This window comes from Pseudophryne corroboree, chromosome 2 (genome assembly GCF_028390025.1).
Source record: "Pseudophryne corroboree isolate aPseCor3 chromosome 2, aPseCor3.hap2, whole genome shotgun sequence".
Lineage (NCBI taxonomy): Eukaryota > Metazoa > Chordata > Amphibia > Anura > Myobatrachidae > Pseudophryne > Pseudophryne corroboree.
In genome coordinates this window covers 408,303,281-408,318,415 of record NC_086445.1, presented here as the reverse complement: position 1 = coordinate 408,318,415, position 15,135 = coordinate 408,303,281, and the positions used below count along the sequence as shown (strand labels likewise).

Genomic DNA, 15,135 nt, shown 5'->3' with positions numbered 1-15,135 from the left:
GACCAAGCCACCCCAGCTCTGCACATCCAGGCTGAGGCGATCGCTGGTCGCAGTATAACACCAGTATGTGTGTATATACTTTTTATGATATTTTCCAGCCTCCTGTCAGCTGGTCCTTGAGGACGGCCCTATCTATAGACGGTACCGCCACTTGTTTTGATAAGCGTGTGAGCGCCTTATCCACCCTAAGGGGTGTTTCCCAACGCGCCCTAACTTCTGGCGGGAAAGGGTATACCGCCCATAATTTTCTATCGGGGGGAACCCACGCATCATCACACACTTTATTTAATTTATCTGATTCAGGAAAAACTATGGTAGTTTTTTCACATCCCACATAATACCCTCTTTTGTGGTACTTGTAGTATCAGAAATATGTAACACCTCCTTCATTGCCTTTAACGTGTGGCCCTAATAAGGAATACGTTTGTTTATTCACCGTCGACACTGGATTCAGTGTCCCTGTCTGTGTCTGTGTCGACCGACTAAAGTAAACGGGCGTTTTAAAACCCCTGACGGTGTTTTTGAGACGTCTGGACCGGTACTAATTGTTTGTCGGCCGTCTCATGTCGTCAACCGACCTTGCAGCGTGTTGACATTATCACGTAATTCCCTAAATAAGCCATCCATTCCGGTGTCGACTCCCTAGAGAGTGACATCACCATTACAGGCAATTGCTCCGCCTCCTCACCAACATCGTCCTCCTACATGTCGACACACACGTACCGACACACAGCACACACACAGGGAATGCTCTGATAGAGGACAGGACCCACTAGCCCTTTGGAGAGACAGAGGGAGAGTTTGCCAGCACACACCAAAAACGCTATAATTATATAGGGACAACCTTATATAAGTGTTTTCCCTTATAGCATCTTTTTTATATATTTCTAACGCCAAATTAGTGCCCCCCCTCTCTGTTTTAACCCTGTTTCTGTAGTGCAGTGCAGGGGAGAGCCTGGGAGCCTTCCCTCCAGCCTTTCTGTGAGGGAAAATGGCGCTGTGTGCTGAGGAGATAGGCCCCGCCCCTTTTTCGGCGGCCTCGTCTCCCGCTCTTAACGGATTCTGGCAGGGGTTAAATATCTCCATATAGCCTCCGGAGGCTATATGTGAGGTATTTTTAGCCAAAATAGGTTTTCATTTGCCTCCCAGGGCGCCCCCCTCCCAGCGCCCTGCACCCTCAGTGACTGCCGTGTGAAGTGTGCTGAGAGGAAAATGGCGCACAGCTGCAGTGCTGTGCGCTACCTTTAGAAGACTGAGGAGTCTTCTGCCGCCGATTCTGGACCTCTTCTTATTTCAGCATCTGCAAGGGGGCCGGCGGCAAGGCTCCGGTGACCATCCAGGCTGTACCTGTGATCGTCCCTCTGGAGCTGATGTCCAGTAGCCAAGAAGCCAATCCATCCTGCACGCAGGTGAGTTCACTTCTTCTCCCCTAAGTCCCTCGTTGCAGTGATCCTGTTGCCAGCAGGACTCACTGTAAAATAAAAAACCTAAGCTAAACTTTTCTAAGCAGCTCTTTAGGAGAGCCACCTAGATTGCACCCTTCTCGGCCGGGCACAAAAATCTAACTGGCTTGGAGGAGGGTCATAGGGGGAGGAGCCAGTGCACACCACCTGATCGGAAAGCTTTACTTTTGTGCCCTGTCTCCTGCGGAGCCGCTATTCCCCATGGTCCTTTCAGGAACCCCAGCATCCACTAGGACGATAGAGAAAAGAATTTACTCACCGGTAATTCTATTTCTCGTAGTCCGTAGTGGATGCTGGGCGCCCATCCCAAGTGCGGTTTATCTGCAATACTTGTACATAGTTATTGTTAACTAAATCGGGTTATTGTTGAGCCATCTGTTGAGAGGCTTAGTTGTTTCATACTGTTAACTGGGTTTCATATCACGAGTTGTACGGTGTGATTGGTGTGGCTGGTATGAGTCTTACCCGGGATTCAAAATCCTTCCTTATTGTGTACGCTCGTCCGGGCACAGTATCCTAACTGAGGCTTGGAGGAGGGTCATAGTGGGAGGAGCCAGTGCACACCAGGTAGTCTGAAATCTTTCTAGAGTGCCCAGCCTCCTTCGGAGCCCGCTATTCCCATGGTCCTTACGGAGTTCCCAGCATCCACTACGGACTACGAGAAATAGAATTACCGGTGAGTAAATTCTTATTTTTTTTAAAAGTCCCCGAAAATGATCCAAATATATACTTATACCCATTTTTATGTACTCCAAATTTAATGAACACTTATTTTGCAGAAAAAAATAGCTTTCTGTAATTTTTCAGCATTTAAAAAAAAAAAAAAAAAAAAAAAAAAACATATAGGGGTATATGCAATTGCGGTCGAATTCCGTCTGGAATTCGACCGTTTTTTAATTCGACACAATTCGACAGTCAGACACCCTGCCGCCCAGACCCGAATTCGACATATTCAATAAAAAACGGATTCGACAGTCCCGCTGTCGAAAAACGGACCAATTGCCGGATAGTGTGCGTCCTGGATTCGACTTTTTGGACGGCACAAAAGTGTTTTAAAAACCCAGAAAAAAATTGCGTGGGGTCCCCCCTCCTAAGCATAACCAGCCTCGGGCTCTTTGAGCCGGTCCTGGTTGTAAAAATACGGGGGGGAAATTGACAGGGGATCCCCCGTATTTTTACAGCCAGCACCAGGCTCTGCGTCCGGTCCTGGTGCAAAAAATACGGGGGACAAAAAGCGTATGGGTTCCCCGTATTTTTAACACCAGCACCGGGGCTCCACTAGCTGGAGAGATAATGCCACAGCCGGGGGACACCTTTTATACTGGCCCCTGCGGCTGTGGCATTAAATCCCCAACTAGTCACCCCTGGCCGGGGTACCCAAGGGCCAGGGGTGAAGCCGATGCTGTGTCCCCCCCCCCCCCCATCCCATCCAAGGGCTGCGGATGGGGGGCTGATAACCTTGTGTCAAATAAAAGAATATTGTTTTTTGTAGCAGAACTACAAGTCCCAGCAAGCCTCCCCCGCAAGCTGGTACTTGGAGTACCACAAGTAACAGCATGCGGGGGGGAAACGGGCCCGCTGGTACCTATAGTTCTACTGCAAAAAAATTCCCAAAGTTCCCACCATTGAAGATAATGGAGCGGCATAGTACTATGCGCCATCTGAGCTCAGACTCGCACAGCCAATCAGGAGAGTGCCACGACGTGGCGCTCCCTGATTGGCTGAAGGGACCCTCTGTGACAGGAGTCACGGGGGGTCCTGGCATTTGGGGAAAGGGGTTCCATGTGTAAACATGGGACCCCTTTCAGTGCGTGGTCCGGCTTTTGCGTTTTATTTTTTTGCCAAGTACGTGGATTACAAAAAAGAAGAGGACAGATCTACACTGGATTATGGTGAGTATAATTTTATTTTCAGGTACCCCGTGGATTCTACTTGGAGAAGTGGACAGAGTCGGCGTGTGAACATAGGTAAGTATGTGTGTGTCGGCGTGCATGTATGCAATAAAGTTTTACTTTCATGGTGTGCGTGTACTGTTTTTATTTGGGTATTTTTTTGCAGTCGAACTACAGGTACCAGCGGGCCCTTGGGTGGCTGGAGGGGGGGACCCCTTGATTTAAGGGGTCCTCACTCCAGGGTACCCCAGCCAGGGGTGACTAGTTGGGGATTTAATGCCACGGCCGCAGGGACCAGTATAAAAGTGTCCCCCGGCTGTGGCATTATCCCAATTTTTTCCCCGTATTTTCAAAGAGCCTGAGGCTGGTTATGCTTAGGAGGGGGGATCCCACGCATTTTTTTTTCTTCTTGATTTTTAACCCATTCCCACCCCTTCCCACTGAAAAACATGCTCTGATCTCTTCATATTATTTTAGTCAGTAAAAAAAAAATATATTCTTTTGAAAAATATATAAATAATACTTGTGGCTCCTAATAGACAAACCAAGTAGATAATCCCTTCTAATATAAATAGATATGCTATTAGCAACAACAAAAAAACATGTTTTTACATTTTTTTATTAGATTCCGCCACCAAAATGAGGCGGACTGAAATTGACGAAATGACTGTCGAAAAGCACTGTTGTCGAATCGACATTCTTCAATTGAATATACTTTTGTCGAAAAGCCGCATTTTTACCATTGCAGACATGTCGAATTTGACAACTGTCGAATTTCAAAAAGTCGAATCTGAAACGGCCGTTTTTTTTGTCGAAAAGTACTGTATTGCATTGTCGATTTTTTTATTGATTTTTTTGATGTTGAAAATGCCCCGTTTTTCGGCAATTCGACTGCAATTGCATATAGCAGCCATTTTTTTGGAGGTACAGGCAGATTTCCCCATTTTTTTTCCTATGCATTTGCCGGCTAGAATTGTCGCACAATTGCCGATTTGGAATAGTATAGGTGTGATAAATGGGAGCACGCAGGCTGGGATAACCCGACTTTTCAGGAGATAGGTGCGATAACAATAGCCGCAATAGCTTTATCGCGGTTAATTGGATACCCGCCATACTGTACCATGTTACTCGGCTAGAGTTTACCATTTATTTCTCCTTTGCTTTATTTCAGTTATGTAGAGTATGGGGTTTCATCCACATTAAAAGAACCAGAAAGAGAAAAAAAAAGTACTGTAACTTGCTGCTCCTGTTGCAGGTCTGTAAGGAGTATAGGGCCTAATTCAGAGTTGATCGCAGCAGCAAATTTGTTAGCAGTTGGGCAAAACCATGGGAGTCATTCTGAGTTGTTCGCTCGTTGCCGATTTTCGCAATGGAGCGATTATGGCGAAAATGCGCATGGTACGCAGTGCGCATGCGCTAAGTATTTTAGCACAAAACTTAGTAGATTTACTCACGTCCGAACGAAGAATTTTCATTGTTGAAGTGATCGGAGTGTGATTGACAGGAAGTGGGTGTTTCTGGGCGGAAACTGACCGTTTTCTTGGAGTGTGCGGAAAAACGCAGGCGTGCCAGGATAAAACGCGGGAGTGTCTAGAGAAACGGGGGAGTGGCTGACCGAACGCAGGGCGTGTTTGTGACGTCAAACCAGGAACGAAACGGGCTGAGCTGATCGCAATGTAGGAGTAAGTCTCGAGCTACTCAGAAACTGCTAAGAAATTTCGATTTGCAATTCTGCTAATCTTTCGTTCGCTATTCTGCTAAGCCCCCAGAGGGCGGCGGCCTAGCGTGTGCAATGCTGCTAAAATCTGCTAGCGAGCGAACAACTCGGAATGACCCCCCATGTGCACTGCATGAGGGGCAGATATAACATGTGCAGAGAGAGTTAGATTTGGGTGGGGTGTATTCAAACTGAAATCTAAAATGCAGTGTAAAAATAAAGCAGCCAGTATTTACCCTGCACAGAAACAAAATAACCCACCCAAATCTAACTCTCTCTGCAAATGTTATATCTGCCCCCCCCTGCACAGCACATGGTTTTGCCCAATTGCTAACAAACTTGCTGCTGCGATCAACTCAGAATTACCCCCATAGTGCCATGGGGTGGCACCCTTAGTAGGGATGGCAATTGGCCATCGATTAATCTAAATCATCGATGGTCTATGACCGATGTCAATACTTTTACCATCGATGGGGGAGAACCAAATTTTTTCCCTCCATCGATGGTTCAGTGCTACTGAATTTTATTTTTCTTCTTCAAAGTGTCAGGGCACAGAGCTTAGCCCTGCCCCCTGACACCCTGGAGCCACGCCCAGATTGGCCCGCAATTCATTTTACAATCATGCAGGGACGACCATCGATGTGTAAAACCATCAATGGTTTCTTTACAGATGGTTTTACACCATCGAAGTTATCCATCAATGTTACCATTGATGGTAACCATCAATGGATTACCCACCGATGGCCATCCCTATCCCTTACTGCTGCTGCCTATGGCTAGTTTCACTGCTGCAGTTCTGGCTGGAGTGTCCTTTGGATATTCTGGCTATGCACCCTGCAGCCTGTACAGCTGCTCAGTGCATCAGAAGTGTCTCGGTAATGGCAGTCCTGACTATCCACTGTAACAGGCGCATGCTTATGACGGTATGCACTCAGGGGGTTGGGAGGTGGCTGTACAGGACGCAATGCAACCTAATTACTGGGCTACCTGTTTGGTGAGTTGAGGCTCTATTTATTAAACTAATAAATGCCCTTTTTCTTAGGTATTTTAAATACAGATGGAGCCTCGCTCATCTGTTCCGTCTATGGCATTTGTCCCGATCCTGGAGCCTCAGCGTGCCTGGTTGCAGGGCGGCGTGATTTGTCGCAGGGTGGGCAAAGAGCTTAGCGTTGTGTATGGTGTTACCGGTGAGTGTAATACCAGTGATCATCCATCAGATGTTGCTTTTGAAAATCACCATTGCGCATGCGTGAGGTGTCCAATAAAATACTACAGCGCAAGAATCACCATTGCGCATGCGTGAGGTCTCCAATAAAATACTACAGCGCAAGAATCACCATTGCGCATGTGTGAGGTGTCCAATAAAATACTACAGCACAAGAATCACCATTGCGCATGCGTGAGGTGTCCAATAAAATACTACAGCACAAGAATCACCATTGCGCATGCGTGAGGTGTCCAATAAAATACTACAGCGCAAGAATCACCATTGCGCATGCGTGAGGTGTCCAATAAAATACTACAGCACAAGAATCACCATTGCGCATGTGTGAGGTCTCCATTGAAATACACTATAGCGCAAGAACTACTTTACCGTACAGTACAGTATGTTAAATAGACATGTTTATTTGTAAGTTCAAACACATTTAATAAATAATATAATTGATTGCTGCTAAACTACTGCAACACCTTAGGACCGTATACGAAACAACCAATAGGATGAAAGCTTATCCTGATATATCATATATAAAGGGGATTAAGATAGTCTATGTACACCTTTGACAAAGCTGCCCAGAGCAGCGAAATGCGTCAGGAGGCAACTATTCACTGCACCCAGAAAAGACCTGAGATTTCCTGTTCATACAACAAGATTGTGGAGGACTTTTGCCGGTAATTCATCAATCCGGACTCGCCTAAAAGCTTTTTCCAAGCCTGCTGTGAACCAGGATACCCATCAAATTGCATGCAGTTCCGCTGTGTTCAGGAACCATCGCTACGGATCCCTTTAATAGGAACACAAGGCTGGTAACATTTGGACATCCTCACAATCATTGTTTACTTTGTGAACTTTATCATCCAATAAGGAATACGGTCCTAAGGTGTTGCAGTAGTTTAGCAGCAATCAATTATATTATTCCCTTCTTTATTGTCAATGGACTAACAACTCTATATGCATGATAAGGGTATTTTTATGCATGATAGGTTTTTCTCTTATGTTTTAATATTTTTTTGACAAATTTATTAAATGTGTTTGAATATATGAATTTAGCGATGTTTTTTTCTCTTTTCAAACTTGATGTACTTGTAGGGTGACTGACTATCACCCATTTAACAGCAGCTAGAAATACACCCCATTTTAGCGCCCGACAGATATACAGTGGTATATATATTTTTTGCATGTTTATTTGTAAGGCATGCCGTGAGATGCCTGGCGTGAGTGAGTCGTCAGTTCCAAGGTAGCTCTGCCAATGTCAGGTGTTTTTTTTTTTTTTTTTCGTAAATGTGTCTTCTATGCATTGCTATGTGAATAGGATGCACAAGCTGCTTTTGCTGATGTGACATGCCTATATTCAGTGTGAGTCTGTATATGTAGGAAGCTCAATAGAATCTGTTTTGAGAATATTGGAAGAAAGCTGTGAATGCTATTTTTTTACACAGGTATACAATACAAGTGTGGCTCTTCAAATTCTGAGAGTGTTATCTTTATGAGGCTGAGTTTACTGTTTTCCTTCCTGGGCTTCCCAATGGCTTTAATAGGCAGCCTCCCCCACCCCCAATTCCACACCCTATGAGTTTGATTCCAAGGACTGAGTGTACTGCTTAGTAAATGACAAACACAACACAGCCAGTACAAATGAATGGCTCATGCTGGCTTTAGTTGCAGGACAGGAACCCAGAAGGCACAGAATGCTGGTTCATTTGTAAGGCATGCTGTGAAATGCCTGGTGTCAGTTCCTGGGTATTGCGGGCTCACTGCGCTCGACAAGCAGGGGGCTCGCTGCACTTGCCACAGGTTCTATTCCCACTCTATGGGTGTTGTGGACAATTATGAGTGGGAATAGCCCGTTAGTCGGCATGCCAACTGTCGGGCGCATGTTCGCTCGGGTTCCCAGCGTCGGCATGGTGACCGCCTGGATCCTGAACGGTAGTCACATGACCGCACCTCCTAGACGTCGGGTGTAATTCTTTGCGTTTAATGTGTCATATATGCATCGCTATGTGAATAGAATGCACAAGCTGCTTCTGCTGATTAAATGATATGCAGAATTCCTACAGTATATTGAGTGTGAGACTGTGGCTGTATCTGCTTAAGAAATTCTCTGTTACAGTGTTTTCCTGGCTCGGCCAGTCCGTAATGAAAACTGATCTTTTCCTGTTTTCATAATTCTATTGAATGTAATGTTCTTAAATGTATGAATGTTAAAATATAATAATAATTAAGAGCATTCGCTCTATCCTGGAATCAAACTCGGGACCATGAGCACGGGGCCCGGTACACCTCACCGCTAGGCCATGATGCCTGGTGATACAGATGTAAACTCATATGTAAATATAAGCAGTGATCCCTTTCAGTTGGTTTTGCTAATGCTGTATTGTCTATGGGATTTGGAAGCCCACATAACCCTAACGCAAATGGACCATTACTTTAACATGTAAGTTTGCGTGTGTATAGACTACAGTATATTTTTATTTTTGGACCCGACAGAGAATGAATATTTCCTACAGCGTCCCTGAAGCCCAGCGTTCATTAGTAAATCATGGTATAAATGCTTACAGTACGCTATACTGTGTACTTCAAGTTCCTGATTGACTCTCTTCGTCTGACCGTTGGTCTGTGTGTATAACATTACTGTTGTCACTGCCCATTTGCCAGGGCTTGCTAAGAGTACATTATTACAGTGATTACTGTACTGTACTATATATCCATCCTCCGCTATTCACTCTACAGTACTGGATTAGTGGAGCATTAGCCACCCAATGGTCAAGATGTGTATTGTATGTTGTCGCACCCTAACATGCCTTTCCATGCATCACCTCAACAACCTGAGCAATTGCTAAGGCACGACAAATACTCCGTTTAGGCAGAGAAACTGCAATGATGAGGGAGGCTCCATCTGTAGGGTTTTGCCCTATCAATCAAATTGCCACCTCCAGCAATAGGACTGCATTAGCGGTTTTGGTGTCCAAACTGAAATCACCATTGAAACTACAGCAGATTAGAAGCTATTCTTTTCATATTCATTAAATGGTGCTTATATAGAAACATACTGTACAGTTGACTAAGAATCAGATCATACTTACTGACAGGAGAGGAGAAGCAGATGGCCGATGATGGGGGCGGAGCTGGACTAATCACATCATTAAGCCACACCCACTCATGGTAAAATGCCATTATTCACGCAGATTTGAATAGGGCAGGGCTAAAATGATGCTGGGGCCAAAGAATTGCATGATTAGGCCCTGCCCCTCCCAATGGACTGTTGCCCACAAGTTCTGGGAGAGTAGACAAGTATAAAACATGCTGCTGTAGAATAAAATCTATTCTATTCATATTCATTTTCTCTAACGTCCTAGTGGATGCTGGGAACTTCGAAAGGACCATGGGGAATAGCGGGCTCCGAAGGAGGCTGGGCACTCTAGAAAGATTTCGGACTACCTGGTGTGCACTGGCTCCTCCCACCATGACCCTCCTCCAAGCCCCAGTTAGATTTTGTGCCCGGCCGAGGTTGGATGCACACTAGGGGCTCTCCTGAGCTCTTAGAAGAAAGATAGTCTTAGGTTTATTATTTTCAGTGAGACCTGCTGGCAACAGGCTCACTGCAGCGAGGGACTAAGGGGAGAAGAAGCGAACTCGCCTGCTTGCAGCCGGATTGGGCTTCTTAGGCTACTGGACACCATTAGCTCCAGAGGGATCGACCGCAGGCCCAGCCTTGATGTTCGGTCCCGGAGCCGCGCCGCCGTCCCCCTTACAGAGCCAGAAGCAAGAAGATGGTCCGGAAAATCGGCGGCATGAAGACATCAGTCTTCACCAAGGTAGCGCACAGCACTGCAGCTGTGCGCCATTGCTCCTCTCACACCACACTCCGGTCACTGAGGGTGCAGGGCGCTGGGGGGGCGCCCTGAGGCAGCAATAAAAACACCTTGGCTGGCAAAAATACCTCAATATATAGCCCCAGGGGCTATATATGAGGTAAATACCCCTGCCAGATTCCATAAAAAAGCGGGAGAATAGGCCGCGGAAAAGGGGCGGAGCTATCTCCCTCAGCACACTGGGCGCCATTTTCCCTCACAGTTCCGCTGGAAGGAAGCTCCCTGGCTCTCCCCTGCAGACTACTCTACAGAAAAGGGTAAAAACGAGAGAGGGGGGGCATTTCATTTGGCGCAGTATATAGTTATATTAAAAAGCAGCTATAAGGGACATAACTCAGTTAGTCCCTGCCTTATATAGCGCTCTGGTGTGTGCTGGCATACTCTCACTCTGTCCCCCCAAAGGGATTTTGTGGGTCCTGTCTATATAGAGCATTCCCTGTGTGTGTGGAGTGTGTCGGTACGGCTGTGTCGACATGTTTGATGAGGATAATGAGGTGGAGGCGGAGCAGATGCCTTTAGAAGGGATGTCACCCCCTGGGGGGCAGACACCTGAGTGGATGTGCTTATGGAAAGAAATGAGTGCACGTATAGACTCATTACATAAGAAATTTGACGACATGCCGACTGCGGGACAGCCGAGTTCTCAGCTCGTGCCTGTCCAGATGTCTCAAAAGTCATCAGGGGCTCTGAAACGCCCGCTATCTCAGATGGCACAAGTAGATGTCGACACGGATGAGTCAAATTTAATGCCCATTAAGGCCATTCACTGCATGATTGAGGCAATGAAAGAGGTGTTAAATATCTCTGATTTACATCCAGGTACCACAAAAAAGGGTATTATGTTTGGGGAGAAAAAAACTACCTGTAGTTTTTCCCCCGTCAGATGAATTAAATGAAGTGTGTGAAGAAGCGTGGGCTTCCCCTGATAAGAAATTGGTAATTCCTAAGAAGGTACTAATGGCGTTCCCTTTCCCGCCAGAGGATAGGTTACGTTGGGAAACACCTCCTAGGGTGGATAAAGCGCTCACACGTTTGTCTAAAAAGGTGGCACTACCGTCTCAGGATACGGCCGCCCTTAAGGAACCTGCTGATAGAAAGCAGGAGGCGATCCTGAAGTCTGTATATACACACTCAGGCATTATAGTTAGACCAGCTATTGCGTCAGCATGGATGTGCAGTGCTGCCGCTGCGTGGTCGGATAAACTGTCAGAAAATATTGACACACTAGACAGAGACACGATTCTGCTAACGATTGACCATATCAAAGACTCAGTCTTATATATGAGAGATGCACAGAGGGAAGTCTGCCGGCTGGCATCTAAAATAAGTGCATTGTCCATCTCTGCTAGGAGATGCTTATGGACTCGCCAGTGGACTGGAGATGCAGATTCCAAAAGGCACCGCCGCATGACGGTGGGGCTCCACAGGCGGAGCCAGGTACGGTGGGGGCCCGCCTCAGGAATTTCAGCGATCAGTGGGCTCGCTCACAGGTGGATCCCTGGATCCTTCAAATAGTATCTCAGGGGTACAAGCTGGAATTCGAGGCGGCTCCACCCCACCGGTTCCTAAAATCTGCCTTGCCGATTGCTCCCTCAGGCAGGGAGGCGGTGCTAGCTGCGATTCACAAGCTGTATTCCCAGCAGGTGATAATCAAGGTACCCCTACTTCAACAAGGCCGGGGTTACTATTCCACACTATTTGTGGCTACCGAAACCGGACGGTTCGGTGAGACCCATTTTAAATTTGAAATCCTTGAACACATACATAAAAAAAAAAAAAAAAAAAATTCAAGTTCAAGATGGAATCGCTCAGGGCGGTTATTGCGAGCCTGGAGGAGGGGGATTACATGGTATCCCTGGACATCAAGGATGCTTACCTGCATGTCCCCATTTACCATCCTCACCAGGAGTACCTCAGATTTGTGGTACAGGATTGCCATTACCAATTCCAGACGCTGCCGTTTGGACTCTCCACGGCACCGAGGGTATTTACCAAGGTTATGGCGGAAATGATGATACTCCTTCGAAAAAAGGGAGTTTTAATTATCCCATACTTGGACGATCTCCTAATAAAGGCACGATCCAAGGAACAGTTGTTAGTAGGAGTGGCACTATCTCAGGAAGTGCTGCGCCAGCACGGCTGGATTCTGAATATCCCAAAGTCACAGCTGGTCCCGACGACACGTCTAATGTTCCTGGGAATGATTCTGGACACAGTCCAAAAAAAAAAAAAAAAAGTGTTTCTCCCGGAGGAGAAAGCCAGGGAGTTGTCTTCTCTAGTCAGAGACCTCCTAAAACCAAAACAGGTATCGGTGCATCACTGCACGCGGGTCCTGGGAAAGATGGTAGCTTCTTACGAAGCAATTCCATTCGGCAGATTCCATGCCAGGATTTTTCAGTGGGACCTGTTGGACAAGTGGTCCGGATCGCATCTTCAGATGCATCGCTTGATAACCCTGTCCCCAAGAACCAGGGTGTCTCTTCTGTGGTGGCTGCAGAGTGCTCATCTTTTGGAGGGCCGCAGATTCGGCATACAGGACTGGGTCCTGGTGACCACGGATGCCAGCCTTCGAGGCTGGGGGGCAGTCACAAAGGGAAGAAACTTCCAAGGACTATGGTCAAGTCAGGAGACTTCCCTTCACATAAAAATTCTGGAACTAAGGGCCATTTACAATGCCCTAAGTCAAGCAAAATCCCTGCTCCTACACCAGCCGGTGCTGATCCAGTCAGACAACATCACGGCAGTCGCCCATGTGAATCGACAGGGCGGCACAAGAAGCAGGATGGCAATGGCAGAAGCCACAAGGATTCTCCGATGGGCGGAAAATCATGTACTAACACTGTCAGCAGTGTTCATCCCGGGAGTGGACAACTGGGAAGCAGACTTTCTCAGCAGGCACGACCTCCACCCGGGAGAGTGGGGACTTCATCCAGAAGTCTTCCAAATGATTGTTAATCAGTGGGGTCGTCCACAGGTGGACATGATGGCGTCCCGCCTAAACAAAAAACTAGAGAGGTATTGCGCCAGGTCAAGAGACCCTCAGGCGATAGCTGTGGACGCTCTAGTGACACCGTGGGTGTACCAGTCAGTTTATGTGTTCCCTCCTCTACCTCTCATACCAAAGGTATTGAGAATAATAAGAAAGCGAGGTGTAAACACAATTCTCGTGGTTCCGGATTGGCCAAGAAGAGCGTGGTACCCGGAACTTCAAGAGATGATCTCAGAGGACCCGTGGTCTCTGCCGCTCAGACAAGACCTGCTACAGCAGGGGCCCTGTCTGTTCCAAGACTTACCGCGGCTGCGTTTGACGGCATGGCGGTTGAACGCCGGATCCTGAAGTAAAAGGGCATTCCGGAGGAAGTCATTCCTACGCTTATTAAAGCTAGAAAAGAGGTTACAGCAAATCATTATCACCGCATATGGCGGAAGTATGTTGCATGGTGTGAGGCCGAAAAGGCCCCAACAGAGGAATTTCAACTAGGTCGTTTTCTGCATTTCCTGCAAGCAGGAGTTAATATGGGCCTAAAACTAGGCTCCATTAAAGTACAGATCTCGGCTCTGTCGATTTTCTTTCAAAAAGAACTAGCTTCGGTACCTGAAGTTCAGACATTTGTGAAAGGAGTGCTGCATATTCAGCCCCCATTTGTGCCTCCTGTGGCACCTTGGGATCTCAACGTGATGTTGAGTTTCTTAAAATCACATTGGTTTGAGCCACTAAAAACCGTGGATCTGAAATATCTCACGTGGAAAGTGGTCATGTTATTGGCTTTGGCTTCAGCCAGGCGTGTGTCAGAATTGGCGGCTTTATCATGTAAAAGCCCTTATCTGATTTTCCATATGGATAGGGCAGAATTGAGGACTCGTCCCCAATTTCTCCCAAAGGTGGTGTCAGCGTTTCACCTGAACCAGCCTATTGTGGTGCCTGCGGCTACTAGGGACTTGGAGGACTCCAAGTTGCTAGACGTTGTCAGGGCCCTGAAAATATGTTTCCTGGACGGCTGGAGTCAGAAAATCAGACTCGCTGTTTATCCTGTATGCACCCAACAAGCTGGGTGCTCCTGCTTCTAAGCAGACTATTGCTCGCTGGATTTGTAGTACAATTCAGCTTGCTCATTCTGTGGCAGGCCTGCCACAGCCAAAATCTGTAAATGCCCATTCCACTAGGAAGGTGGGCTCATCTTGGGCGGCTGCCCGAGGGGTCTCGGCTTTACAACTTTGCCGAGCAGCTACTTGGTCAGGGGCGAACACGTTTGCAAAATTCTACAAATTTGATACCCTGGCTGAGGAGGACCTGGAGTTCTCTCATTCGGTGCTGCAGAGTCATCCGCACTCTCCCGCCCGTTTGGGAGCTTTGGTATAATCCCCATGGTCCTTTCGGAGTTCCCAGCATCCACTAGGACGTTAGAGAAAATAAGAATTTACTCACCGGTAATTCTATTTCTCGTAGTCCGTAGTGGATGCTGGGCGCCCATCCCAAGTGCGGTTTATCTGCAATACTTGTACATAGTTATTGTTAACTAAATCGGGTTATTGTTGAGCCATCTGTTGAGAGGCTCAGTTGTTTCATACTGTTAACTGGGATTCATATCACGAGTTGTACGGTGTGATTGGTGTGGCTGGTATGAGTCTTACCCGGGATTCAAAATCCTTCCTTATTGTGTACGCTCGTCCGGGCACAGTATCCTAACTGAGGCTTGGAGGAGGGTCATAGGGGGAGGAGCCAGTGCACACCAGGTAGTCCTAAATCTTTCTAGAATGCCCAGCCTCCTTCGGAGCCCGCTATTCCCCATGGTCCTTTCGGAGTTCCCAGCATCCACTACGGACTACGAGAAATAGAATTACCGGTGAGTAAATTCTTATTTACTTTGTTATAGAAAACACCATTCAATTGATATAATCAAAAACATACCACAGTGTATTAGAAGCTATTTTATTCATATTCCAATTTCAGGGACATTTTAACAGAGGAGGG

At 46.9% G+C, this 15,135-nt stretch overlaps 1 protein-coding gene across 6 annotated transcripts in view; it reads left to right on the top strand.

Annotated features, from left to right (window-relative positions):
* The window catches only part of LOC135023985 (interleukin-1 receptor type 1-like), a 189,121-nt gene that overhangs the window by 27,126 nt on the left and 146,860 nt on the right, over window positions 1–15,135 (top strand). For 2 of the 6 annotated variants that reach the window (XM_063953429.1, XM_063953430.1), the window contains exon 2: window positions 6,115–6,259. The exons of the other annotated variants lie outside the window; for them this stretch is intronic. In XM_063953429.1, the coding sequence (XP_063809499.1) occupies window positions 6,248–6,259 (12 nt within the window). In that variant the 5' untranslated portion in view covers window positions 6,115–6,247. The remainder of the gene's footprint in view (window positions 1–6,114; window positions 6,260–15,135) is intronic. 6 annotated transcript variants of the gene reach the window in all.